The sequence below is a fragment of the Alternaria metachromatica genome (genome assembly GCF_023757995.1).
Source record: "Alternaria metachromatica strain BMP 0045 chromosome Unknown scaffold_30, whole genome shotgun sequence".
Lineage (NCBI taxonomy): Eukaryota > Fungi > Ascomycota > Dothideomycetes > Pleosporales > Pleosporaceae > Alternaria > Alternaria metachromatica.
This window is the reverse complement of record NW_026055521.1, coordinates 148,865-176,833: the sequence shown is the minus strand read 5'-3', so window position 1 is coordinate 176,833 and position 27,969 is coordinate 148,865. Positions and strand designations below refer to the sequence as shown.

Here is a 27,969-nt window from a genome sequence, read left to right as displayed (position 1 = left end):
AATGCTGGCGCTGTCGAAAAGACAAGGATACCCTTCCAAGCCTCTAGCTCTGATTGGTTGGATGCATTGTCGTGAGCACTACATACCTCGCTAATACTTCACACCATGTCTGCCCCACTCCACACTACCAATTTCGTTCTGCACCTCTTTCCTTTTGCCAGTCCAACACACTTCGACGGATACTGCAGTGGATGACAGTGGACAGGACGTATACGGACAACAATATGCCATCGGGCAATACGACGCACACCATGTGAACACCGCACCGGACTCGGACGCAAGTGCCGGTATCAACACTTTGACGGAATGATCAGATATGGGAGATGCTTTATAAGAGGATGAAGACAGAACATGGAGCTATAGGAGCAGGCTGGGACTCTTGACCGGACTATACGGTCCAGAGCAATTGTCCTTTCTCTCCAGTCAGAAACAATGAAGCCAGCTAGTGCCAATGGCCTCGTGGATTGTAGGAAGTACGCGTAGAAAGACTGTCAAGATACGATGGGAGGACCAGGTCAGAAGGAATACATGCCTACTTCGAGCAAAGAGAGTGGAGATATGGCCGTATTTCGGGGGATTCTATGGATGAGGCATGCCGCCGTTCCCATACCCATTCACGCCCGTGACAACCTAGCTTCGGAGTTCCGGTGCCCAAGGACCCCGGGTCATAGCCTTTGTCGTCGGGGATGGCTTCATCGGGATAATTGCGCGATAAACTTCCACGTCTGGGAACTACTATGTTGGACTGCATAACTGTCATTGTCGAAGGAAGGCGCATTCGGAGTGCGCGATAAACTTGCTAGTACTGGTCGTGGTTGACCATTTCGTTCATTCTCGGCCGACCTAGGAAACAGCTAAATACCCCGGAGCCTACACCGACGTTAGGTCACCTACTTTGCGAGCCTTTTAAGTTGCTGTAGTCCGCAGACCTATTCGCATCACAGACAGCACCCCTCCCAATGACATTCTCAAACGCCACCACAATGACTAAACCCCAAATCATACTCATTCCCGGTGCCTGGCACACACCCTCCGCCTTCTCCCTTCTTACTACCGAGCTGCACGCTCTTGGATACACAACGCACGCGCGCCAACTCCCTTCCGTCGGCAGCACAACACCTACCACTGACCTCTCAGCCGACATCGCCATCGTCCGGTCCATGATCAACACCGCCATCGGCGACTCCGGCAACGACGTCGTCGTACTAGCCCACAGTTGGGGCGGCATCGTCGCCAGCAGCGCGCTCGTCGGCTTGGGAAAAACCGAGCGAGAAGCCCAAGGGAAAAAAGGCGGAGTAGTGAGATGTGGATACATCGCTGCCAGCATGCTACCCGAAGGTGTCAGCCTAATGGACTCGGTAAACCACACCTTTCCTCCTTGGACTGAAATCTCCGGACCTTACATCCACGCTCTCGACCCACATGTCTTCTACTCCGACCTTCCTCCCGACGAACAGGCATACTGGTTTTCGCAAATCCAACCGCATTCGCTGGCGAGCGCTTATGCGAAGACGACGGGGGCGGCTTGGAAGAACATTCCTAGTGCTTATTTGGTTTGTGAGGAGGATAGGAGTATGCCGGTTATTGCGCAGGATAAGATGATTGAGATGGCAAGGGCGGAAGGTGGGGAGGTGCAGGTGACTAGGTTGGGGTGTGGGCATAGTCCTTTTTTGAGTCGTGTGCAAGAGACGGTTGAGTGGGTTAGGGGGGTCGCTGGCGAGGAAATTTGAAGAGGTGGAATACGGGAGGGGATCAGGTTTTCACAAAGTCCGGGTCTGGAGCTGAGTCGTCGCATTGTGGGAGCTTCGCAGGCGGCACACGCTCATTCCACGCCGATCCCTTTCGCAATTATCCCGTACACGTCCCTATCAATCTCCAACCCTAACCCTCAAAGCGGATGCGACGACCGAGACAACAACACCAACGAGCCGTCCACGAGAGTGGCAGGCTCTCGCCTGCGTGTAGTCAACGATTGGCTTAGGCTATGGCCTTAGGCTTCCGACTAAGCCCGTTTTGTTGACCACAGGTCGGGCGATGGATCTGCGTATAATTAATGATTGGGTCAGTGATCTATGTCCAAAGCACCGCGTATTTCCATCGAGCGAAATTCGCGATGCTTCGGGCATAGATCACTGACACAATCATATGCGAAATCACGATCTGTGTATATGTCGTTGATTTTACGAATTCCTGCAGAGGCGGTCTATGAATCTGTGGCGCGTTTTTTTCAAGAATTCGTAAAATCAACGGACATTGACAGTCGACCTGAACGCTAAGGCCACGAGCGGCGTAATCGATGGTCTCTCGAGCTTTCGACTAATGTGTTGGTTGTTGGTGACCAAACGTCGGCGGATTTCGTTGATCTCATGGGTGCTTCTGCTCCAATGTACCTGAAGCTTGGTATGGTGGAGCAGAAGCACCCATGAGATCAACGGATATCGACAGTTGACCCAGATAATCCTTCTTCTAAGCAATTCGCATAGCACGACCTCTCCATATACTAGAACGGGCGTGTCAGCCATCCAAAACCACCACGCTTGCTATCATTCCGCGACCGCACGATCGAGTAACCAAACGGGCGCACACTTTCTGTATCGGAATTCCTCCCCTCCCCCAGTCTTGGAAATTATATCAGTAAGAATATTCAATGCTGGCATAGATGGATATGCCAGCATTCAATATTCTTACTGATATAATCTCCAAGACCAGGGTACGTAGTATTCGTAGCCCGCACACCTTCCACACCTTAATCATCGCCCCAATCTTTTAGACTTTGTAAGTTGCAGATTGCTACAGCAACCTTCAACATACGAAATCTTAAAGATTGGCGTAATGTCAGTCAGAGGTAGGCCAGGACAAAGGAGGGATTCTGATTTGATCTGCTATGATACGTCTCTTGGATTTGATTCAATTTAGAATCTTCGGAGCGAGGTATCAAAGCAACTCGATTTAGAATGTCTGCTCTGTGCTAGTTACCTTCTCAGAACTTGTTCTACCGTACTGGAAAGATTGCGCGTTTCGTTGGCCGCTTTTTTCGGGGGGTTCGGTATGGGTTTGGGTGGATAGAGGATACGATGTAGCTGGTGGTACTTTCAAATGAATGGAATTGGGAGTACTACGAGCTACATAGTATTGTGTGTTTACCTAAATTTATGGTAGAGGTGTATTGGTGGAAAGGTGGATGAGTGGATGGGTGGGTTGTAGAATATCGGGATTGGGTGGAATGTATTGAGAGTGCAAAAAAATGATCACCACAAGACTTTTCTGTTCCAGAGACTTGCAAAATTATGAGGAGTTGTGGGGATTATGTGAGGCTGACAAGCTGCGCGATATTTTGAGGGGTTTTGCGGTGTGGAGGAATTCTTTTCGTGGTTTGGTGTGTAGAACCCATGATGAAAAAACACGTATACAGCACGTTCCCTGTCCTTGCTATCTCGATCAGCTGCATAGTTTAGACGACGAAAAAGATTCGAGTTACTAGATCACTTCAGAAAATTGTTCATAAGCTTACAGTGATGGCAACAATTCGCGATGTCGGGTTGAGCTATATTGCCAAACACACGCTGGGATCTTATCGCACCATCGGCGGATCACATGTAGCATAAATATGATGAGAGCTTCGTTACTCTGAGAAGGTACTTCAATGAAGGCAAGAGCTCATGTTGGTATTTTTCTAAAGAACAAACCCGTTATCAAGCCTCGATACCCGTGTCGCAACAACGACGACCACGTACGAAGCCCTCCTCGCAGCGCTCCAGGCGACAACAACCCTATTCATCGTCGATCCGCTCAAGGCAACGCATCCAACGTCTCGATGACAGCGAATCTCTCTCTCGACTCATCCTCCAACGGCGCGTTACCCGGTCTGTCAACGACAACAGCATAGACACCCGCATCCATCGCCGCTTCAGCTTCTATTCAAATCACAAAACATGTTAGTCACTGTACATGAAGTGTGCATATGGAGCTAGCCACGTGCGATGGAGAAGATGTATCGATGTATCGATGTGAAACATGGTGGGGTCGCGTGATGGGAAAGACTTAAGTGGAACGAGACACGCGGATGTGGACGAGAGGGGCAGTAGGCGAGAGACGAGAATATGCGGCGTGACGAAGGACGTGTGATGGTGGGATGATAGGTAAGTAACGAATTCGGAACGCGAGACAAAGAGTGGGTTGGAGATGCGGTGGTGGGGTGCAGATGTAAGGGCGGTGAGTAGGCGGTGGTGTGTTGTTTCAAATCACCATTCGCCGTAACAGCCTCACGAAAATACCACATACCTTTTACATTATCAGTCAAGAAAGCGACGTTCTTGACGTCCTGGCGCAGCTCACGGCATATCTTCTCGTAGGACGTCTTTTCCATTTTAGGACCGGCGTTCACCGTGTCGTAGTGGGCGGCGAACAGGGGTTTAATGTCCCGCGTATTCGGACCGTCTGTGACGTAGGTAAAGAACTGGAGCTGAGCCTGCACGCTGCCGGAGGAGAAGATGGCCAGTGTTTTGCCGGCTGCTTTCCACTGCTCGAGTTGGGGGATTACATCGCTGAAGAGCGGGGTTTTGAGATCACCGTTGCGGAACCCGGTTGTCCATAGGTGGCCTGCGAGCAAAGGGGTTAGTTTTGCGGTGCAACTATGTGTATTGGCCGATGATTGATAAGATCGATAAAGGCAATGTGCATGTGTGGTGATGGTAGTACGCAAGCAGCGTTTAGAATGGGCTGATCGCCACGCTTGTGGTGCGATGGACAGAATAGGGTGTTGGAGCGGCGTCGAGCTGACAGGAAGAGGGTTTGGCACCCCCAAGGGTCGCTGCGACAGGCGGCGACTATCGCGATAATGCTGCCGGTGGTGACTGGCCGATCGAATCACTACTCTGTTTCGATCGAGCTAGCCGCTTTAGAGCGGCGCGGTGTCGGCGCTTGGTGTTGGCAATCATTTGGCTGGACATGGGAGGCCCGGGATGCATCGTCCATGTTGAAACACACAATTTGTTACCCACCTTGTAGTTGCTTCAAGTACACAGCCTTGACATCGCGCCGCGTAAGGTCTTGTACGTGGGCGAGTAGCGCATCGGCGCTGCGTTTGGCGTCGTCTGGGAACGATGCGATGAGGGGTTGGAAGTCGGCATCCGACCACGAATTGCGTGCTAGTCTTGTGAGACTGTCTAGTGCATACGGGTACTGCGGCTATTGTGAGCGAGACGGCGCGAAGAGGAAACCCCACTGGCGGGCATCGCGTGACAGATGACGGAGGTTGGAAGCGCGAGATCATCGTTGAAGTGGCAGGTGCAGGTCGGAAAAGCATCTAGAACTCAGGGGAGGCGAAAGAGGCGAGGGGAGCCATGAGTGGCTTCATCATTGCCGGGTGACACCAGGCTGGCATGGGAGGGCGGGCCGGCGTGATTCTCGACAGAGGTTGGTGGTGGTGATCACGATTCCGAATGCGGGGAAGATGCGCCTCGAGACGAACAAAAAGACAACGAGGGAAGGTGGAAGCGCTGGGAAGTGAGACGCGAGAATAGAAACATGAAGGCTTACCATGACATCTTTGACGAATGAGATGCTGGAAATAGTGCCCTCTGGCAGCAGTCAGCCTCCTGAGATGTTTAGGCCAGTCAACGCATTGGAAGGCGAAGCTGGGTGGCGCAGGCAAAAGCTGGGGTAGCGCCCGGGAGAGCGCAGCAACACAGACAGTGCAAGGTGCTGTCGGTGGCAGGCATCGCCATCGGGAAGTTGCTGACTAGACAGCTGCATGCATCGCGAGGTTGGTGGAGGCTGATTGCAGTCGTTCTCGACTAGCCATGCGGGACTCGAGAATGGCACTTACCAATGTCGAGCAACACTACCTCTGCTTGGCTCCAGCGCGCGGTGTCGAGGGACGCGGGCGACATTGTTTCCTTGTTGTTGTTGAGTGCAGGGCGGTGAACGGCGGTGAGAAGAAAATCTCTGCTATAGCGCCTCTATACTGCGAACTGTAGTTGTGTGTCTGGACTGGCAGCTAACTGGTGCGAGGCTTGAGGACGGGAACTTCAAAACATGGCGGTGAGGTTACCACGGCAAGTTGTGTATTATTGTCATGTGTAAACAAGTTTCTTGAATATTCCTTGACGATGCCGGATGAGGCCTGACAGCCGTGAACGTGCTGTCGAGAAGAAAATTTTCAAAAGCATAGGAGTCATCGGGCATCGGGGGTTGAAGGTTAGCAGTCGCGTACAGTCACGATGGCTCTTCCCCAACGACTTCCTTGCAATGATCGTACATTCTCGTGGCAATGATCGTGATGAGGCTGGTCGTTGAGGCGCACACCGTCATGGGAGCCCCAGAATATCCACACCTTCACTCGCGACATGGTGAGATGGACGGGTGTTCCTGGCTAACCCGGCCATGTCGATGCTCGATGTCGCAAGATTTCCACATAGCTTCCGCAGCCGACCCACTGTACGTCCGCCTGTCACGCAAATCCTCCCGGCTCAACGCAAAAAGTTGAAAATGCTATAGGCTGGGGGAGAGTGTGTTGTCTTTGTTTCTCTACACCGCTCATGGGTAGCCCAGGGACAGGTACAGCGAGTGGGTACAAAGAAATGGCCCGGTGCATGTTACCTGCAGTAGCCCGCCGAGTGCCTGTCCAACACGCTCTCTGGGTGGCTGTGGATGCAGGAGGCTGCAAGTTACTGCAAGCTACTGCGAGCCCTCCTTTAGGGTGCAGTGGGAAGCTTACTCCGGATCCTGCGCAGCAAGACAACAAACAGAGGATTCGAGGCGGGATGGACGCGCGAGGCTATTGCGGCGTGAGCGCATACACGGCTTTGTCTCAGGTAGAGCGGTAGCATGAACCCCAACTATGAAGCAGCGGGATGCCACCTGAGCCTGTCGGGATCATATGGCAGTCGTAATGGCATCGCATCGCATCGCAGCATGAGCTTTCCCCAGATTTCTAATGTTTGCCGCGACCCGCCCAACCCTTGAGGCCGATGTCGAGGGACGATAGACAGTAGTCAGCCGAATAGTGTACCAAATGGCCGCGAGCTAGCGACGAAACACTTGTCATGCTGTATTGGGGCGTAGATCAGCCCCTGGATAGCATAGTACTGCGCGACGGATACACTGCGGACAATCTGAGCACACGACAGCAGGACGTCCAATGTCGGGTGCAGAGAGCGCAAGGCTCATGCGGGACAAAGTGGCAAGCATCACGAAACGAGAGATAACGGTCGCGTTGGAGCAGCTCGTGGAGGGCGGGCGCGGGCTTCTACAGGCCAGGTGGCAGTTGGGTGCTACGGTGCAACGGGCTACGATCAGCAGCGCCCTGGAGGCGGCGCTTGGGGCTAAGCCAGCATTGGCGCACGACAGCTGGTCAGGCTGGACAGGCTGGACGAGGTCTGGAAGTGCGCCCTGTCCGCGTCGGCCAGGACAATGTTTCAGCGCTCGTCATAGCTAATTTCTGCGCATTCGTCCGCCAGCACAGAGATCAGAGTGGAGCCGATGACTGTGCAAGAGATGATGCCATGGGCAGGACCCACCGGCTGCCAAAGCAGGGACGACCGACGGGGACGGGGCGCAAGTGATGGCAGGCACGACGGGTGACGACCACGGTGGAAACCGATAGAAAGTCATGGAAAGTTGGCAGGCCAGTGGCGGCGCCGGTTGGCCAGGTCTTCGTGCTGCTTTAGCACCTGATCCAATGCAAGCCACGTAGCCATCCCTAGCCAGGCCCGCTAGTCCCAAAGCACGACCCCTGCCACTGGTGGGTCCCCCGAGGGCAGCAGCTCCTGGCGCGCTGCCCTCTAATACCCAGCTGGCCGTCCTTTACCCGCTATCACCTCACCACCATCTCCCGATGCCTCCATAACACGTACCCACCTACTTTGCTCTCGTCGTTGTTCGCAAGCTCTAGCGTTGCTTCCTCATCATCACCACCACAACCCTCACCGTCCGTTGCTGCCTTAATTACCACCGCTCCTCCCTCGCTCCTTCCGCAGCCGCAACCGCTCGCAGCTCAGACGTCAACAACGTCAACAACACCATCCCTTCCGCCCTCCGCCGACTCCCGACACACCCACGCCAACCACGCTATACACGCATCTACTCGACCATATAGCTGCCACCGCCGGGTCTGATTTGATGTGATATTGAGAGTCCGCTGCTGGCCATCCCGACATCCGTCCGACAGCTAGCTAGTCCGAGTACCCGCTCGTCCTCGTCTCTCACCTCACCTCACTTCGACCCGACCGCCGCCGCAATAGCTTCTCCAGGCAGACGTTTGATGCTCTTTCGATCGAATCCAGCATAGCGAACCGCCAACTAGCATCGTCTCGACCCTCTCCGACAGCCTGCTAGCACCCTTTCCGCGTGAGCCCGTGCCATCTGACTCACGCCGTCAATAGCGTCATCCAGACACCTCCCTACTGTCTGCCTACCGACGACACCTCCACTTCCACGTGTTACGACTCTCTTCTCTTTACGCAGCGATACCTCTTCCTTTCCGGACGTCTACGACTCCATCCCTCCTCCACCCACCCCGACAGCTCGTTGACTCGAGCTATCCATACGCAATTAATACCGACAAATGAGAACCACACTCTCTTGAGCATTTCCTTGCTGTTTCCGTCGACGGACTCCTGTGCATATCACCGACGACTGCTTTCTGTTTCTCCAGCCTCCCGCTGCTGCCTTACGACATATCCGGTCCGACCTATCCCATAACCATCGGCCGCCATTACAACCATTTATTGATATCTTCCCAAGACTCCGTCACCTAAAAGTCTGATAGAGCATCGCTTTTGGGCTTTCGGCTGTCTGCCCATTGTTTATCCGCATATCGAGCTTCCCCTCTTCCTGTTCCTTTGTTTGTTCGGCTTCACCACGACAGCCACCCCGTTCCACTACACACTATTCCAATGGAGTGCATGCGCGATCACCTTCACGACGGCGTTGTGCTACATGGACGATACGAGACCATCTCCCCTCTCAACAATGGCTCCTTTGGCATGGTCTTCCAGGCCAAGGACCTCGTAACTGGCGACAACGTTGCCATCAAGGTCATCACCAAGAGCACCGCCGCCGTCAACTGCCCTTCTGCCTTCGCAGTCGATGAGCGTTCCGAGGAGCTTGGCGTCCACCTGCACCTTGGCGACCACTCCAACGTTGTCAACCTGCTCCAGTCCTTCGAGACCCAGAACCACATCTACCTGGTCCTCGAGTTCTGCTCCAACGGCGACCTGTACGAGGCCATCCGTGTTGGGAAGGGCCCCCTCGAGACCGAGCACGTGCGCGACTTCATGATGCAGCTTGTCGGTGCCGTCGAGTTCATCCACTCCAAGGGCATCTACCACCGCGACATCAAGCCCGAGAACATCTTCCTCACCCAGGATGGCTCCATGAAGCTTGGCGACTTTGGTCTTGCCACTACCGACACGTGGTCTTACGAGATTGCTGTAGGCAGCGACCGCTACATGGCTCCTGAGCAGTACGACCCTGGCAACACAGGCTACTCTACTGAGAAGGCAGACATCTGGGCCATTGGCATCGTCCTCCTCAACATCCTCTTCCAGCGCAACCCCTTCGCTGTCCCATCCACTTCAGACCCTCTGTACGCCGACTTCGCACTTGACCGTCAGAGTCTCTTCGACGTGTTCCCCAACATGTCGCAAGATACCTTCGAGGTCATCAGGCAGTGCTTGGCCATCGACCCCGAGAGGCGCAACCTCAACGCCGTCAAGGATGCCTTGGCCCGCGTCATCAGCTTCACCACCGATGACGAGAGCCTTGACGACTTCTGCACTGAGGAGCGTGACGTCGTCGCTGTCGGAGCCAACCGTGAGCCCCTCCGCACTCCCTCCATCTCGACGCCGCAGCTCGAGAACAACGGTTCGTTCCCATGGGCGAAGGCCTTGGCCATGTCGCCACCTCAGCAGTTCCGTCAGCTCTCAGCCATTCCTGACGACGAGATCTACGAGGACGACATGTTCCCGGGTCCTCCCTACGATGTCAAGCCAGATAGCGCCTCTGCCGTATCTTTTGTGGACTCTGGCTTAGGCTTATCTTTCAATTCGGTTGACGTCAGCGAACCAAAGTCGATGAACTTCACTCGATCTCGGCCCGTTGCTATCTCCGGCTCGCTCCCTGCCAAGAACTTCAACAGTATGTCGTCCGTCTTCGGTAAGAAGCGCGACATGATCTCGAAGAGCTGGAGTGACCTTTGGGATGAGGAGGATGACGATGCGCAGTTCCTCGCTGAGCTTGAGAACAACTGCCACTCTTTCAGTGCCGAGAAGCCCAAGCCCAAGGCTGTTGTCTCCGAAGCCGGATCTGGCGTCTCGACCCCTCGCGGCTTATCTGAGGTGAAGAACCCTGCTACGGTCCACAACAGCAGGGATCGCTCGCCTAAGAACATTCGCTCTGCGGTCGACCATGTCAGCGCGGCGACTGGATTCGTCTTCGAGGAGCATCGCACTCCAGCACCTGCTCGCAGCCCCAAGCGCTCTGCTGCCGACAAGTGGGCTGCCCTCGGCGATCGTCGACGCAGCCCTGCCGTCCAGGCCCAGCAGCAAGTTCAGCAGCAGACTCCGTCAAAGCCAATGAGGTCGCCCAAGTCCGCTGAAGCTCCGAACTCCGCCCGGAAGCGGAGCCGGACTGGAACTGGTCGACGACCGATCCACTGGGGCTCCAGTCACAACGAGAACAACAACCACCCTGTCAGCTCCTGGGAGCAGAAGGTGGACAACTGGTACAAGAGCAAAGATTGGCGCTCTCATACCGATCACGCCCAGATCACGGACGATCTGGGTGACCTTGAGTGGGTGTGGTAAGGCACTGTGACCTGCCACTTGTAGTCTTGACAACTTTTCTTATCCCTTTTTTTCTTTGCTTTGATTTCGAGGAATACGTTGTTTCCAGGAAGCAAGAGTCCTACGATTCCCAATCCTCAACCCTCCACGTTCAAATTGTAGCCGCTAGAGATACCATTTCCTATCTCCTCTCCTCTCTACCTTATACCTGTACACTCCACTTCACCGACGACCTCATCATTTCGAGCTTCTATCTTGTCGCTTGGTATCTCTCCTTTGTTACTTCACCGGTGTGTTTGTGGCTAGCTTCTGGGACTCTTGCATTGTTGGCGGGTGAAAGAAACTGTTCTGATGAAGGCTTTCGTCAAACTGCAAATGCTCAAATATGAAAAGGGAAGCAAGCGGCATCTGGGATGGAGTTTATGTTTTTTCTGTTGGCATCGAGAGGAGCCTATCTCTCCTCTTTCACAATTCGCTTCTTAGGGATGATTAGTTAGTCAAGACTCGTATCCGTCGGAGATCCCTTTAGCAGTGGCACCGCTTCGCAAAAAGTCGATCGGTCGCGAAAAGGATCCGGGATTTACCCACTCATTAGTACGTCTTCTGCAACCAGTGACGATTTCCTTGAATCAAAAACCATTACGGTAGATACCCTGCCGTTTGAGTAAATAAGCTTCTTTCTCAGATTGTATATATATACCTATAGATTTAATCCCGTACGTACATTGTAATTAGATCCAACCCCATAGAACGCGCTTCTCGCGATGAAAACTAGTATTACCAAGGATCATCCATGCACCTGTTCAACGTGCAGAGGATTGATCAACACAACATCGCAGTTCCCATCTTACACATCCATACATACACTTCAACTCCCCGTCCCATCCATCCATCAATCAATCACACCAACCATCCTCCCCACCCCCGTCGCAAACCCCCCCACCAGCCCAAACTCCCCCTCCACATCCTCAAACCCCTTCCCCTCAACCACCATCTTCGCCACGGCCCTCGCACACACCGGTATAATCCCCATCCCGCCCCCATTAAACCCACACAACATCCACTGGTTCCCATCCTTCACACCAGGAACACGGCCGACATGCGGCATCCCATCCGTCGTCTGCGCCTGTATCCCCGTCCAGATACTGTCTGGCTCTGCGTGACTGTCCTCCCAGCCGAGGAAATTGCGCGACATGTAAGATGTCCAGTGGGAGTAGATGGAGGGGGGGAAGTGGCCCGTGAGAGCGGAGTCGTCGACGGTGTTGTACCATAGGGATTTGTTGTTGGGGTGGGAGGAGTGGGGGGAGGAGTGGGTGTAGAGCCAGGAGCCGCCGCCTACGACGATGGAGCTGTCGGGGCGGGGGTTTAGGTAGTCTGTTCCTGTTGGGTGGCCGGGTGATGAGGGGGCGAAGGCGATGTTGTAGGTGTTAGATAGGTGGGGATGGATGGGATGGGTGGGGGTGTGGTGGCTGTTCATTCCTTTGTAGGGGGTTATTGTGCCGAGGAAGGAGGGGAGGAGGGAGGGCGTGTAGGCGTTTGTGGCGTGGATGAGGGAGGTGGCTGTGAGGGTGCCGCGGGGGGTGTGGAGGGTTGTTGTTGTGGTGTTTGTGTTTGTGTTAGAGGTGTTGATGGGGGATGTGGAGGTGGTGGTTAAGTGCGTGACCGGCGTATTCATCTGCACGTTCAACACCCCCTCTTTCCCACCATCCCTATCCCTATCCCCATCTCCCCCACTCCCACCAAACCTCCCCACCAACACCCCAAGCACCCCCGTAACCAACTTATACGGCCAAAAACTCGCAACCTCGCACGTAAACGCCCCCACCGCCCCTTTCACACTAGTAACCCCCTCCACAAACTCTCCCTCAATCACACTCCTGCTCTTCGTCCACTCCTCCCCTTTCCTCACCGCATCATCATACACCCTCTTCACCTTTTCAAACTCCTCCCTATCTTGAAAAACATCAAAACTACGTCGGAGTTCAAACTCGCATTCTTGAGCTAACCCCTCTTCCTCGACTAAGGATTTCAGTTCGTATATCACGCGTTGGTGGTACTCCGCCATCTGCGTTCTCATCTTGCTATCTTGCATACCCGCCAGTGTCGCCGTCTTAATCTTCGAGTGTCCGCCGTTGCGGGCTGTGGCGCCGCTGCAAAGGTCACGGGCGTCGAGGAGGACGACGCGGGGCATGCGTTTTCCCGTCTCAAGAAAATCACGATGGCTAGCCTGGAGGATGTGGTACAAGGTTAGTACACCGGCCATTCCGGAGCCGATAATCGCGATGTCGCAGGTTGAGGGGAGGGAGGGGGTGCTGCGGAGGGTGGCGTAGGGATGGGGGGTTTGGAGCCAGTAGCTGGGCATGGGGTTGGGGACGGGGAGGTAGTCGTGGGGTTGTTTTGGGGGAGGTGTGGTGGAGGGGGGATTGGGAGTGGGAGTCGGCGTGACGACCTTTCGGAGAACCATGTTTGCGAGTGAATTGAAGATGTGTGGTTGTTGGAGTAGAATGCGGCAACAACGACTGTTTATACATGTAAGATGTTGATCTACCCGTTATTTGGGGGCCGTTTCGTTGTGGCTTACTTCGGCGTTCGGGCTAAAGTCAGAGGCGTTAGATGTCGCATCTCACCTTCCATTCCGGTTGGCTGCGGGTGTTCTTATCGGTAATCGTACGTCAGTTTACGGGTATAAGCGCATGGTGAATCGGAAGAAGACCACTTTTGACGATCTTTGGATTTTGACTAGTATATAGTCGGGGTATCATGGAAAGGAAATGGGTTCTAGCTCCTACACGAAAACGAGTCCGAACGACGGGACTATGGCACACTCGGTGTCGTCGGACTCGTCAGCCCGCCTTGACTCTTCCTCCTGTCCTTCTTCTTCTTGGGAGCGGGAGCGATAATGCCCTTTTTACCCTGTGCTTCCAGTGTCGTCGGCGTCCCTACCGCCTTTGGTGTGCCCACTGCAGATGGTGCTCTGCTTGGTGGCTGTGTCTCGATTTTCAGCCCTGCAGCAGGTGTAGACAGTGAGGCTTGTGTTGCTTGCTCTTGTGCCTTGTTCCTCGCATTCACAGCGGTCTTGGTGCCCTCGAACACGAACGCGCCTGGCTCGCCCTTTAGCGGGTTCTCATCCATGTATTCGTCTCCGTATGCGTTTGTGAGATTGAGCGAGTGCATGAACAGCGCGTCTGAGAACTCGGTGGTGGATGCCAGTGGGTCTGTCGCCTGTGCCGTGGCTCCTGCTCCTTGTGACTGTGAGCCCGCTGCGTCTGGGTCTGTTGGCGCCAGCGCTGGACTACCTATTCGACTCGCCGTAGTCGCCGCTTTCGCCGCTTCGTGTGAAGGAGGGAAGTACGAGTATCCCGTCGCAGGTGTCCAGTGTGTCATGTTTTTGGATATCTCAGCCATCTGCTCCATGCGCGTCGCGACGGTAAGCAGCCTACTCTGCACAACGTCCAGCAAACTCGGCGCCATAAGAACTTTGGTGTTGTGCGTGTACCAGTTGCCCTCGACAAACATGCCATTCTTCTTGTTGCCATCATAATCCGTGACCTCGGCCTTGTGTTGGCGCTGGAGAATCCATGGGTGCCCTTCGCCCTGCCCTTCGCCTGCTATAACGTATTGTATTCCTTGCGGTACACTATTGAGTCGTTGATTCCACAGCGTCGGGTCATTCATGATTTGTTGGGCATTGGCCGGGTCATGGAGGTTGAGGTTGGTGAAGACGGATATGTTGATGCACTCCTCGGCATCGAACCATGGCGACGAGGTGAAGTACCAGAAAAGGTTGTTTCCGGCATTCAGGTCTTGCCCGGGCAGAGTCGCGATGGTCGAGGGCGCATCGTATTCTTGCTCGTCGGGAGGTGGGAGAGTCGGAGGCATCTTGGCGGTGGGGTTTGTGAGTGAAGAGTGTCAGGGCTGTCTGGCAGCTCTTGAGGTTGGTGATGGAGAAGCTATTGGTAGGTAGCACGGGCCTCTCACCTCCGCGTGTTGGCCGCAATCAACTTGCGCCGTCTTCTGCATACCACTACCACGACAACTCAACACCATGGATCTCGTACAGACAGTGCGAAAAGAAGGCAACCGGTAAGCTTAGTCATTTGTTGATGTAAAGCATCAGCTAACAGTACCCAGTGGTGGTCGCGCCGACTTCAAATGGGAAGACGTCAAGAACGATGCGCAACGCGAAAACTACCTGGGCCACTCGCTCATGGCCCCCGTCGGTCGCTGGCAACAAGGACGCGACCTGAACTGGTACGCAAAGGGCGACGAGGAATCCAAAGAAGCTGAAGCCGCGCGCATCAAGGAAGAGAAGCGCAAACTGAAGGAAGCTGAGGAAGACGCCATGCTAGCTGCCATGGGTCTGCCCGTGCCAGTGCGCAATAACGCGAACCTGACGCCACTCGGCCAGAAAGCACACGAGGCAGACGTCAAGGATACGCTAGATGAGAAGGCCAAAGTGGAGGACGACGGCGACAAGGCGAAGAGGAGGGAGAAGAAGGAGCGTTCACGGAGACACAGAGATGACGACGGAGAGCGAAGGAGACGTCATCGATCGCGGAGTCGTTCGCGAGACAGAGAGCGACGCCACAGACATCGAGAACGTTCATGGTCGCGCGACAGGCGGAGAGATGATGGGCGCGATGATAGGCGCAGACACCGATCACGAAGCCGCGACCACAAGCGACGAGACGACCATACAGAACGCAGGCGAGAACGCGATGTCGATGCGAAGTGGTCGAGGTCACTCTCGAGAGACCGGAGACGGCGAAAGGACACGAGGAGCAGGTCACCACATGAGAGGAGTGAGAGGAGGAGGGATTGAGGGATTGAGGAACGTGGCAGATACAGCGAGCATATCCTCAAAGCAGTTCTAATCGGACTATGGGCGTTCTTTAGATTTCTACCGGTATGGTGCCACCCAGTTCAAGCGTTCATGAGAGCTTATGTAGCTTTAGCGAAATCTTCACGTTGGACATCCAGACATTGATCCAAACGAAGTTCTCGCGATTCTTCAAACAGCAACCTAATCTGCATGCCGCACAAAGTCATCATACGCACCTGACTACCCCAGTCCAAACCCACATATCCCCACGCTGCACGCCTTCCGGGATCTCCCTCTGACTCGGCAACCTCGGCCGGCTCCCCATGACCCCCAAAACCCCTCATCATCAGCATGTAACAATGATACACAGTAGCGTCTTCGCTATTGCATCCTCACCGCTGCGATTTGCTTTTCCCTTACTTCAAAATCCCGTTTACGTACCCATACTTCGTTGCTTAACAACTCCGACTTGAGCGACCTTGATCCCCATCCATCTACTAACCCCAGTCATCCCATCACCAAACACCATGACCGCAGCACCACCCTCCATACCCGACTGGCGCACCCTCGCCGCTTCGAAACGCGAAGCCGTGTACGCTAAAATACCGAAAGATTGGCGGCTGCCTTCTTCTCAGACATCGAAGTATACGGAAACGTCGAGTATATCTGTGCTAGATGTGCCGCGAACATGTGGCATCTTGACCGAGAAAGAGCTAGACATTACTGAAAACTACGATGCCACTGATTTGGTCAAGATGATGGCGGAGGGCCAATTAAGCAGCACAGAGGTCGTGACGGCGTTTTGCAAGAGAGCGGCTGTGGCGCAGCAGTGTGTGAGTTGTCTCACGGAGATTATGTTCGAGGAAGCGCTTGCTCGTGCGAGGGAATGTGATGATTTTCTAAAGAAGGAGGGGAGAGTTATGGGACCGTTGCATGGACTGCCGATAAGTTTAAAGGACTCCTTCAACGTAAAAGGCGTCCAAGCAACACTTGGTTACGTCTCTTTCCTCGCGCACCCACCCGCCGCTTCAAACTCCTCTTTAGTCACTCTCTTGCACTCCCTCGGCGCGGTCTTCTACGTCAAAACCAACCTCCCCCAAACTATGATGACAGCGGATTCCCACAACAACATCTTCGGCCGCACGCTGAACCCGCTCAAACTATCTCACACAGCCGGCGGTTCTACAGGCGGCGAGGGCGCCCTCCTCGCTATGAAAGGCAGCGTATTGGGTGTAGCAACCGATGTAGCAGGATCCAACCGCATCCCCGCGATATGCTGCGGCGGCTCGTCTCTGAAGCCAACGGCAGGTCGAGTCCCGTTCGCAGGTGGCGTCGCAGTAGGTCGGCTGGGCAGTCCAGGTTCCGTTCCCGTAGTCATAGGTCCATGTGGCCGTTCCGTCCGCGACTACGAGCTTTTCATGCGCAGTGTGGGCGACGCGAAACCGTGGCTCTACGATGAAAATAGTCTCAACGTACCCTGGCGCCTTGTCCAGCCTTCGCCTCACCCCCTGCGCTTCGGTCTCGTGAGGGGCTGTAAAGAACGACCGCTTCATCCGCCTATTGCGCGCGCGCTGCATACCACGGCGATGAAACTGAAAGCGCAAGGGCATGAGATTGTGCTGCTGGATGACAAGATACCAGATCTGTACCAAACCGCCTTGCTAGCATGGAAATTCTTCATGCTGGATCCGAAGAAAACACCATTGCAATATATCAAACAAGGAGGCGAACCGCCTGTCCCCTCGCTATCAACATGCTCATTCCCTGAGTTGAAAGATTGGGTACCTAGTCTGGATGAGCTGTGGGATTTGAATGTGCAGAAGGCGGGGGTTGTGAGGGGGTGGCATGGGGTGATGGTAGGTGGTGTTGGTGGTGGTGTTGGGAAGGAAGAGGAAGAGGGGGAGAAGGGGTTAGATGCTGTTCTCATGCCGGGGTATCAGGGTGTGGCGCCGAAGCATGATACCTACGGCTTGCCGATTTATACGGTTGTGGTTAATTTGCTGAATTGGCCGAGTGGGGTGTTGGCGGCTGGGAAGGCGGAGAAGGGGGGTGATAAGGAGTTTGGGAAGGAGGGGGTGGTGTGCGAACCGCCTTGTAAGTGATCTTTGCGGAACGAGGGAGGGTGATGGCTAACGTGTGTTGCAGATGATGCGGATGAGTGTGAGGGCTTGCCTACGCATGTACAGGTTATGGGGAAGAGTATGATGGATGAGGAGCTGGTGGAGGTTATGAAGGTTGTGGAGGATGTGCTGAAGAAGTAGTATCTGCTTTGATACCTTTCTGCGATTACATGCCATCTTGATGAGCTATGTCGAAATGTCTGTATCTCAAACCCACACCACATAAGTGCATGTCTGCGGCAAACATGTTGGTGTTTAGACATCCAGGGCCCGAAGCTTGCATCATGGCGGCCCTCTCAATCCCCCACCGACATCAAACATCTGCTTAAACACCGTGTTAAGCAGCACACCAGGCCCTATCTTCATCGGCACAGCAACCTCCTTCAACTTCCCCAACACATCTCCTCCCCCCTCCTTCACCGGCTCTTTCGCTGCCATCATCTCCAGTGACCCGCTCTCGCCGTCACCACAATCTCTTCCCTTTCTATACCAATACTCCGGCCAAGAATGGCCATTCCCATCTTCCAGCCCCGTTTTCTCCACGATATGGCTTGCACCTGGTGAAATACCCAGAACTTGTACTCGCGAGCCTGAACTGCTCAGATGGTACAGCATCTGTGCTGTATAGTGCTGCATAACCATCTCGTCCAGTACAGCAAAGCCGAAGGCGTCGGGCTCACGATGTGGCGGGAAGTTGTCGCGGGTATAGTGGATATCCGGTGGGGATAGGAGGCGGAGGTGTTTCAGATGGGGGTGTGTGGCGATATGGGTCTGGAGACGTTGTTAGTCTTCGCTATTAGAGTTGTTGGGAGATAAAAGGGTTGCTTACCAGATAAGTCTTCTGGTCGAATACCATGTCGGAGCCGGGCCGGTCTGGCACTAGATAAGAGAGTGGGTTGGGATCTCGGATCGGGTGGAGGGATTGGCGGGGGAAGTGTACGGCGAGGCCTTCGAGATAGGGGAGTGATTTTAGTATTTTTTCCAGATCCTTCGGGGGGTAGAAGGGTACGCGGTCTGTAATCTGGCCGTCTATGCCGAGTTGGCGGAGGGAGGTGTGGCGGACGATACAAGATACATCGACCAAGCGTCCGTCTGCCATGTCGAGCCAAAGCTTTTCCAGGCTGTTGAAGGGGTTGAGGAGTGCTTCGACAGCTCGTATGGTGTATTCCAGTGGAGAAGAATTCCGAGCCATCGTGATGTTCAACTCAGTGAGGTTGCAAACGGGCGCAAGTACTGTCATGAGATCGACGATGCTCTCGCAATCCACGAGCTGAAGACATTTGAGTTTGGATAAGTCGACGTTGCCCTGCATTAGAGCTGCAGCTCTTCGCTCCAAGACCACCTGCTCCAGGCTCATCCGTGATAACTTGAGTCGAGGAGGCGCACTGCCACTTTCAAACGGCCCTCCGAAGACGGTCCAGTCTGGTCGTGCATCTGGGCGGTCAGGATACGCCATTAGACTGAGGCAACCAGGACGTGTCACAATCCTGAGTTCTTTGAGATTCGGAGCGCTGCGCACGAGTAGTTCAGCCGCCTTGCATTGTTCGCTGCCCATGTCATCGGGCATCACGGTGAGCGACTCGATGCTCGCAAGCCGAGAGGATATCCACGATTTGTGAGCTCCGTGTGCGTAGCTTACGTTAGAAGTACCAAGCCCCAGATTGAAAAGAACATCGAGCCGCTTCAGCTTCGTCTGATGCTGCAGCAAATGCAACAAAATCCCTGTGGGTAAATTGACTTCCCCAGCTAGAGCACACAGTGCCTCCTTGGGAAGTTCGTTGATGATTGCCATGAGTAGCATCTGCGTGGAATAGTCGCATGCGCCGTACAGCTTCTCGGTGCCAACGCGGGCGATGTAGATACTTTTTACGTGGGGTATGACGCCGTTCCCAGGCTCGAGGATTGTGTTCAGCATCTCTGGGGTGATATTATTCGACGCTATCGTAAGGTTCGAAAAAGCCATTGGCGTGATGATGTCTCGCCATTCGTGGTTGACGAGACGAACGGCTGCATTGGTGGCTTTGTCGCGTACGGAGGCGAAGATGTTGGTCTTCATCTCTGCCGGGAGGCTTGAGAAGCTAGCTGGGCCCGATGATTCGGTCATCTTGAATGAGTTGAAAGTTGGTGTGTGGTCAGGAGTGACAACAAGGCAGATGAGTTGAGTGGGTTGCGCTTGTCACTGGTGGAGCGCAACGAGTTATGGTTCCAAAGAACGGCGTGAGAGCCCAGACAACAGTCCGAGTGAAAGGCTCTGGAGGCGCTGACGACGTTTCTTCTCATTGTTCGCAGTTGATGAGTGAATGGGAAGGGATGTAAGGAGCGAGTTGTCATCGAAAGACCCCGCTACTGCCTGAAGCTGTGACATATTGTTCGCAAGGGCACACTTTTCTAGCAGCGCTGAGTTCTTGAATCGAGATGTCTGGTTGAGTTCCTTCATCTCGAGGTCCGCGGCAGCCCATCGAAGGGGAGTTGATAAAGTCAGCTGCTTCGCGAACGGGTTCTCGTTGTTCTGACCAAATGCAGCCGGACCCAATTGGTTTACGGAGCCGATGAACATTCGTAGACAGGCGTCCCAGAAGTGGCTGAAGAAGCCAGCAATCTCGGCATTGCTGGCGCGTCCAGTTCCTTCCAAGAACACGGCGTGAGATTGACGGATGACGTTGAAGCTCGGGGTCGTGGCGACAGACGCGGTTGTACATAGCACCGCTGCCTTCCCAATCAGCGCGCGAATGCCAAGCTTCGCTGCGGCTTTGACTGAGTTGACAAGGAGCAAGATCCTTTTGGAGACTACAAGTAACTGACCGCTTGCAGATATTTCGACACAGCTCATCAAGACGAAGACATGCGGTTTTGCGGATACCAGCACGTTGCGCCTGAGATCATGTAGCAGTCTGGCTGAGCGATCCTGCCCAAGTAATGGGAGTTGCGAGAAGCTCTTCAGACTGATCGAAGCCGCGTAACTGTGAAAGCTGTAGGAGTTGCGGGGTTCCTGTAGAGGTGCAAAGTCAGTGTGTGTCTTACGCATCTGGTACATTGGGGACTTACCTTGAGAGAGGCCGGAACAGCGTCACCAAACTTGGGCTTGCCATCGCCATCGCCATCGCCATCGCCATCGTCGGCCTCTTGCTCTAGCGAGACAAGCATTGAGACGCGACCATTGATGTTGAAGAGCTTGACGAACGAGTTGCGCTTGGCCTCCGCTTGATTGATAATGAGGTTGGCGCTATCCGTAATGAGTGGAAGAGCGAGCGACTCGGATGAGGGTAGTAGAAGTTGGTCGCAATGGTGAGTGAAGAGTAGAGGGGAGAGATTGTAGAGGGTAAGATTGAGGTTGTTGTGAGAGACTGCCTCTGTGGGTGAGTGCCTGCCAAAGCGCACGAACCCAAGTTGCAAAGGCAACGATAACAGCGCGCTTTGGCGAAAAAACTCTGCAAGGCAGGTGGAGGCGAGAGCGACCGTGACATTTGAAAAATGTGGGAGTGTTGGTTGGCTTGTATGGCTCAAAGGGCTGCGCTCGCATGGTGACGCGATAACTTGTCGAGAGACTCTGCAAGGCCAGTGAAGGTGAGAGTGACTGTGATTGTTGGATAAATATAGGAGTGTTGGTTTGTTTTAGTGCCTCGATCGGCTGCGCTCGCATGGTGACGCGATAGCTTGTCGAGCGTGTGCGAGAAGACGATTCTGAGACGGTCGCGCAAGGGAAGCAGATTGCCACCAAGTACTCACACTCTCAGGCGTATTTTTCTCGCACTCGCTTTTGGGTGACCATCAGTGGCGAGGATAATCAGAAAGTTGAGGGGGTGTTGGTTGGGTTCGTTGCCTCGAAGGGCTGCGCTCGCATGGTGGCGCGAAAGCTTGTCGGGCGACTGCGAGAAGACGATTCTGAGAAGGTCGCGCAAGGAAGCAGGTTGCTACCGAGTACTCACATTCTCATATGTCTTTCTCGCAGTCGCCATCGTTGGAGAGGAGGGGCGGGTGGTGGTGAGGTGGTGGTGCGGATTGGGTTGTTATAGCGTCGACGTCTTTTTATTTAGGCAGCAGCGGAAGTCGCAGTGACTCACGTTTGCTTATTGTAAGGTGAGTGACCATAAAAACAAGGTGACGTCAATGCATGTTGGCAAAGTTGAACGTGAAGCCGCCTTCACCCGCTTGTCTTGCTAGCTTGAGCAACTCGGCATGGCAACCGTTGAGCATAATGCTGTTGCCTCCCCCGATACCGGAGACGCGACATGCCCCAGAAGTACCTAGGTACTTTGCCATTCCTTCTGTCGTAAGTCCGTGCTTGATATCAACTCATCTTCCCACACACAAAAGGCTGAAGGTGTCCACGCCGCATAGTAGTCCTGCTGAAAAGCCCAGCAATGTGTAGCCGGTTCCCCGCACTCGCACCCTCTCATTTCAATTCAATACTGGCTACTGGTAAAGTTCCCCGCCGCACGCGAGGTACCTGACGAATACTGCAACCTGATGCATGAGCGTGCTGTATGTGTATCGCTCAAAGACATTCCTATGCAATTTTCTTTGGCCTCTTTGAGAGAATGTTACCCTGAGTTTATGCAGGACAGACTGCGTGAGTGGGTCAGCGGTGTTTACGTTTTAATGCGCCATTACGATGATATCAGGACAATCGTCGTCAAAGTATCGATCTCTGGCAGAGTTGGAACCCGCGTGGGATGTGATGAGGACGACGAGACAACTGCTGTAGATGACGCTATATCACCCGGTGTCAGTGGCGCTATGGTAAGGTCTACTACCGATGAGCTGCACTTGAGAGGCGTAGAGATTGAACTCCGCCTGGATGTCCTAGACTATGACTGTCCAAGTAGGACTGACTTGCGTATGCTCGCCACCCAAACTGACGATGGTCTCTTCGGCGAGATGTCGAGTGCTACGGTCCTGCTCGTGGTTAGCACAAGAGGCCTGCGACGAACAAGCATGTAGCAGAGGTGACAAGCGTGCCCACCGATATTCCATCTGAGTCGTTAATTAGACAGGGATTAATGATCATAGATAAAGAGACAGGCGCCTACGTTGTCACGATCGGTAGAGATAGCCTAAAGGGTATGACGGGGCCCGTATTCCGACTCGTAATGCAGCAGCTGGTCTGCGAGTTCACTGCTCCAAGTAGGTCCCGCTGTCATATATGACATGGATATCTCAAGGACATTTGTAAGCCTTGCCTATCAGTACGAAGCGCATGTGTGGTTTCTACCGGCAGCACTGAGAGACACATGGAGGTCTACGACCAGGTCGGGTATGGCATACAAGTACGCGAAAACGTTCAGCGACGGCACTGGAGACTGCTGCATTCTAGGCTCCAAAGGAGAACCGGGTGGGGTAGGTATAGAGGATGACGGAAGCCTATGAACGTCGTTTGCGACTATGGTGTTGGCGTCTTCAGGTTCGATTCAATATGTAAGGTTCGGAAGACTCTCCACTACATACTTAGGGTAGCATGTACTTGACGAGATGTGTAGATTCGGTAAACTCACTTGCTGCCTTTGGCAATCCTAAGTTTCCCAACGCCATTGGTGCCTCCAACTATATCGCCTCCTTCATGTGCCAGCTCGACGGCGAAGTATGAGCAAGTGGTTGTGGTCTCGCAACCATTCTTCTATGCTGCAGCTGACAATACAGCTAGAGGATGCTCACTGTGCTGAAACCGAGACATGTATACGTCTGGGGCTACAATGATGCTTCCCAGAGTCAATGAAGGATGCTTTGTATGCTGCAAGGGAAGAGGGGCCAGGCTCGAAGTAGAACGAAGCATTTTTGTATGCTGCATACCTGTATACAACGGCCACGACACTACCAGCAAGTAAGCATGGTTTGCACAGTAGAAATCTGCAGAAGGGAGCTAGAGTGACTTCGAGAAAATAAGATGTTCGTGGAAGACCGATGGTAGCTCATCCCACCTCCTTCTAAAACGGTACGACAAGACGCAATGACGCAAGTGTTTTCGCGGTGATAAAACTCGAAGTACCGCCGAGTTCAACATTCTCCATGAACGCGATACTGGTTTGGCATTCCGATGACTGGCGAAGTTTTTGTGATGTCCCGATGTGATCGGATGACTTGAGACGGCTGCCGTCGGAGGGGTACTGAAGAGCGTCAGACAGCGACAACCGACACCGACATACGGTGTCAGCCAGCATCACGAAGCTGCTGCAACACCAACGTCACGCATCCAGCCATGGCAGCCTTGGAAAGGCATCTCGGCAGCCCTAGAAGCCAGGCGAGGCTTCGCGAACCACGGCTCTTGTGCCAATAGCGGGCAGCGCGATGGAAAATTCGCCGCCTGGAGTTTCGGGCCCCACGTTCTTCGAGGGCCCTCGCCGCTAGTTGTTGGCCCGAGCCAGGTTCCGTCCCCGAGATTACCCGACCTAAAAATGGCGGACCCTGACAATGGTGCCTCGCAGAAAGGAGAGGGTGGGAGGCTTGCGCTGGAAGAGGCATGTGAACACTTGTACATCCCCACAGTGGATTTTCCATGTTGAATTGACGGCTGCGGGCTGCCTTTAGACGCACTTTCGTCAAGCCATAGGCATTGTGTGGCTGCTACGGCAACGCTTGTGGGGGTTCCGTTGGGATCAAGAGGCAGAGAACCGTGAGTTGGATGCAGAGCAGGCCGTAAACATAGAGCAATTGGAATCTACAATAGGTCAATTGCAATGCGACGACCCCCATGAGAACCTTTTCCATTCACCATTGTCCCAACCCGCGTTTCCGAGGTGTTGATGAGGGTGCGCTCGGGATAGCGGGCAAGGCCACTAGCACGTGATTGGCTTAGTGCGAATTAGCGCTGCTGGCAGAATTTGTCGCAGCTTCGCTACAAATACACCGTTCTTCCCTCAACGCAGCACAAGCATCTGCAACTTCACCTTTTCTCAACCAATCTCCCCTCCATACATCATCCAAGATGTCGGGCGCACAGCAGGGTGTGTATTACATCGACGAATTGCACGAGACGACGCTGACCAGATTGCAGACAAGTCCCTTTTCGGGATGCCAGGTTTCGTGGTGGACTTCTTGAGTACGTTTTATCTCCATCGACAGGTTCATCAATCCGTCTGCCATTGGCAATTGGATGTGACGCGAGCGTTGTCGACCAAGTTTTGCTCTCGCAACAGCCACTAACAGCTTATCAGTGGGTGGTGTTTCCGCCGCCGTCTCGAAGACCGCTGCTGCCCCCATCGAGCGTGTTAAGCTCCTCATCCAGAACCAGGTAAGCATTATCACAACCTCGACCCCCGCATGTCGACAATTGCTAATCCACCCCGCAGGATGAGATGCTTAAGTCCGGTCGTCTCGACCGCAAGTACGATGGCATTGGCGAGTGCTTCAGCCGTACCGCTAAGAACGAGGGTGTCCTCTCCCTCTGGCGTGGTAACACTGCCAACGTCATCCGTTACTTCCCCACCCAGGCGCTCAACTTCGCTTTCCGCGACACCTACAAGTCCATGTTCGCCTACAAGAAGGAGCGTGACGGTTACGCCAAGTGGATGGCCGGTAACTTGGCCTCCGGTGGTGTAAGTACAATCGCTCAATGTCTGGCAAATCACAATCTAACAACAACAGGCTGCCGGTGCCACTTCCCTCCTCTTCGTCTACTCCCTCGACTACGCCCGTACCCGTCTCGCCAACGACGCCAAGTCGGCCAAGAAGGGTGGTGAGCGCCAGTTCAACGGTCTCGTAGACGTCTACAAGAAGACCCTCGCCTCCGACGGTATCGGCGGTCTCTACCGTGGTTTCATGCCCTCCGTTGCTGGTATCGTTGTCTACCGTGGTCTGTACTTCGGTATGTACGACTCGATCAAGCCCGTCCTCCTCACCGGTTCCCTCGAGGGCAACTTCTTGGCCTCTTTCGCTCTTGGTTGGGCCGTCACCACTGGTGCCGGTATCGCCTCCTACCCCCTTGACACCATCCGTCGCCGCATGATGATGACCTCCGGTGAGGCCGTCAAGTACAAGGGTACCATGGACGCCGCTCGCCAGATCGTTGCCGCCGAGGGTGTCAAGTCTCTCTTCAAGGGTGCTGGTGCCAACATTCTCCGTGGTGTTGCCGGTGCCGGTGTCCTGTCCATCTACGACCAGGCCCAGCTCATCCTCTTCGGCAAGAAGTTCAAGGGTGGATCTGGTTAAGCGCCTTTCTTCCCTCTACGATACCCCCAACCTGCGTTTATGTGGTGGAAGCAGTTATTCGCGACGTGAGAGATGGGGATGGGGTGTACGTGTATGAGAACGGCAACACGCCCTGCGGGCCGACGGTTGTTCTTGGTTACGAAAAGCACGATCCCGGGTGGTAATACACTCTTGTACTTTATACATTCACACGTCATATCCGGCTTGCAATGCTTCATCTGTTTCTGGCTGTACTTCCTCTTTTCATCGCTTGGTGCAATGGGGAAAATAGTGGTCTATAGAAAGTCATGGGTTTCTTTGTATGAACAAATTGCTTCTACCATGAGTGATGCACTGCTCTCCTGACTGCCTTTGCTCATGTAACCCCTCTCCAAGCCTAGCACGTGCTCAGAACCCGCCGCCATTTTTACCCTGAACAGCCCTCCACACGCTCTCCTCGCCCTTCTTCAGTGCCTCACCCGCCTTGTTCAGCATGCTCCACGCCTGCGCCCCAACGCCCTCGCCCTCGTTGTCTCCCGCTCCGCTCGACCCACCAATGCCTCCTCCAGCGGTATACGGTGCATTATCCATCGCCTGAACATAGCCCGGCGGATGTTCCAAGCTCGTCCTCGTCGGCTGCGCTTGATCAGCCGTTTGGAACGGCGACGCAGCAGGGCCGTAGTTGAGCGTCGTAGGACCGGGCTTACTAGCAGCAGCAGAAGGCGTAGTAGACGTGATTGTCGACCTCCCCGCCAACATGGAGTCTGAAGGCGGAGGATGACTGAACTGCGGCGGTGGCGGTGCTTGCCGTGTCTCCGTCGTTATAACCGTTGCTGTTGGGACGGCGCCTGCTTGCGGCGCTGCTGGTGTGTATCGGTCGTTTCCTTCTGTCATTCCGACTGAACCTGTTGGTGCGGCGGGACGGGCGCCGGGCTGTGGAGCGGGTGGGTTCGACGATGCATCTTGTGTTGTTGTGGCGGGGGCGTAGGCGGGCGTTGTGCGTGTGGGAGGGGGGTTGGAGGCGTTGTCGGGGTCTGAAGATGCGGTTGAAGGAGTGGTGCCGTCGGGTTTTGCGGCGGTGGTGGGCGCGATGGGCGCGTTTTTGTGGATGGGGATTGGGGGCATGTTGGGGGTTGTTTGTGAGGATCTGGGGTGTTGTGTGAGGTGTGGGTGGTTTGTGTGGAGGTGGTGAGTATTGTGGACGGTGTAGTCGCAGTAGAGCGGATCGTTACTTCATGAGTTACTGAACGGTGTAGTAGGTGTTCTGAAGGCGATCTAGAGTTATGGACACGTTGTAGAAACTGTTTGTTGCTGCCTTGTGCTGTGCTCTGCTGGCCTCTTCGACGCGTTCTTTGGTTCAGATGAAGGTGCTTGCTGCTTTGGGCGATGATGTCATCTACCACGTGAAACCTTCTTTCGACCTCTGCAGCGCTGGTCCCTCGCTCGACTTCACTCCCAAATGTCATTCCCATGCTTATGCACTGCGACATCAGAGCCCAACACGCTTCGCACCCGTTGTGTAGCCTCGGTGTGAGTACACCCAGGTAGCAATGACATTTAAACAAAGGTACTCACTCTCAACTGTCATTCTGTCCATGACTGGCCGGATACACGCATATCAGCACTGAGATTACCAATTTCTTCCTTTGTCGTTATTTCTTTTCCCATGCATATTGATATGTAGCTATGCCAAGCCTCTGAGCGGCTGTTCGGCGCAGTCGAAACCACACTCACAGGTCAAGAGAAGCTTCACGGCTTCGTATCCGTTTCGTCCCTTCCTCGATCCTTCTCTTTAACCAATTCCCATGTCGCTTTGCCCATCTCAATCTGCTATGGCATCAAGTGCATGCTGCTGTGTGCTTTGATCAGGAGTTGGGTCCCACAAAGGACCGATGGTGATGGATCAACAGTCCAGACGCTTCGGTAAAGCAAGAGATTTCGAGCCTTCTCTAGAAACGAAAATTTGCCTACGCTTCTACGCTGCGACGAACCGCACACATTGATACGGCCGAAAGACTTGCACATCGTCATACCTCCTTCGGAGTACCTCTCATATCGGTCGCTCTGCACGCAGCCCGACAGCCGCCCACACCAGATGGAACGTGGCACCACAGATCCA

General features: G+C 54.2%; 8 protein-coding genes across 8 annotated transcripts; 4 read left to right on the top strand and 4 right to left on the bottom strand.

Moving 5' to 3' along the window:
• Nucleotides 1-983: 983 nt before the first annotated feature.
• J4E83_009139 (uncharacterized protein) lies at nucleotides 984-1,730 on the top strand (the record flags this gene model as incomplete). Its single annotated transcript, XM_049336031.1, has 1 exon — nucleotides 984-1,730. One exon carries the CDS (start codon nucleotides 984-986, stop codon nucleotides 1,728-1,730), a length of 747 nt encoding a protein of 248 aa, XP_049184847.1.
• A 2,059-nt stretch (nucleotides 1,731-3,789) lies between these two features.
• J4E83_009138 (uncharacterized protein) lies at nucleotides 3,790-5,891 on the bottom strand (the record flags this gene model as incomplete). The annotated part of the gene is made up of 5 exons (XM_049336030.1): nucleotides 3,790-3,914; nucleotides 4,282-4,599; nucleotides 5,001-5,181; nucleotides 5,539-5,579; nucleotides 5,828-5,891. 5 exons carry the CDS (start codon nucleotides 5,889-5,891, stop codon nucleotides 3,790-3,792), a joined length of 729 nt encoding a protein of 242 aa, XP_049184846.1.
• A 3,006-nt stretch (nucleotides 5,892-8,897) lies between these two features.
• J4E83_009137 (uncharacterized protein) lies at nucleotides 8,898-10,808 on the top strand (the record flags this gene model as incomplete). Its single annotated transcript, XM_049336029.1, has 1 exon — nucleotides 8,898-10,808. One exon carries the CDS (start codon nucleotides 8,898-8,900, stop codon nucleotides 10,806-10,808), a length of 1,911 nt encoding a protein of 636 aa, XP_049184845.1.
• A 2,793-nt stretch (nucleotides 10,809-13,601) lies between these two features.
• J4E83_009136 (uncharacterized protein) lies at nucleotides 13,602-14,666 on the bottom strand (the record flags this gene model as incomplete). Its single annotated transcript, XM_049336028.1, has 1 exon — nucleotides 13,602-14,666. The coding sequence occupies one exon, from the start codon at nucleotides 14,664-14,666 to the stop codon at nucleotides 13,602-13,604; it is 1,065 nt and encodes a 354-aa protein (XP_049184844.1).
• A 166-nt stretch (nucleotides 14,667-14,832) lies between these two features.
• On the top strand, nucleotides 14,833-15,609 carry J4E83_009135 (uncharacterized protein; the record flags this gene model as incomplete). The annotated part of the gene is made up of 2 exons (XM_049336027.1): nucleotides 14,833-14,870; nucleotides 14,919-15,609. 2 exons carry the CDS (start codon nucleotides 14,833-14,835, stop codon nucleotides 15,607-15,609), a joined length of 729 nt encoding a protein of 242 aa, XP_049184843.1.
• A 2,402-nt stretch (nucleotides 15,610-18,011) lies between these two features.
• J4E83_009134 (uncharacterized protein) lies at nucleotides 18,012-20,873 on the bottom strand (the record flags this gene model as incomplete). The annotated part of the gene is made up of 4 exons (XM_049336026.1): nucleotides 18,012-18,500; nucleotides 18,559-19,807; nucleotides 20,114-20,718; nucleotides 20,775-20,873. 4 exons carry the CDS (start codon nucleotides 20,871-20,873, stop codon nucleotides 18,012-18,014), a joined length of 2,442 nt encoding a protein of 813 aa, XP_049184842.1.
• A 3,775-nt stretch (nucleotides 20,874-24,648) lies between these two features.
• J4E83_009133 (uncharacterized protein) lies at nucleotides 24,649-25,871 on the top strand (the record flags this gene model as incomplete). The annotated part of the gene is made up of 5 exons (XM_049336025.1): nucleotides 24,649-24,667; nucleotides 24,718-24,762; nucleotides 24,878-24,954; nucleotides 25,013-25,258; nucleotides 25,308-25,871. The coding sequence occupies 5 exons, from the start codon at nucleotides 24,649-24,651 to the stop codon at nucleotides 25,869-25,871; spliced, it is 951 nt and encodes a 316-aa protein (XP_049184841.1).
• A 387-nt stretch (nucleotides 25,872-26,258) lies between these two features.
• On the bottom strand, nucleotides 26,259-26,975 carry J4E83_009132 (uncharacterized protein; the record flags this gene model as incomplete). The annotated part of the gene is made up of 1 exon (XM_049336024.1): nucleotides 26,259-26,975. One exon carries the CDS (start codon nucleotides 26,973-26,975, stop codon nucleotides 26,259-26,261), a length of 717 nt encoding a protein of 238 aa, XP_049184840.1.
• Between the last annotated feature and the right edge of the window lie 994 nt (nucleotides 26,976-27,969).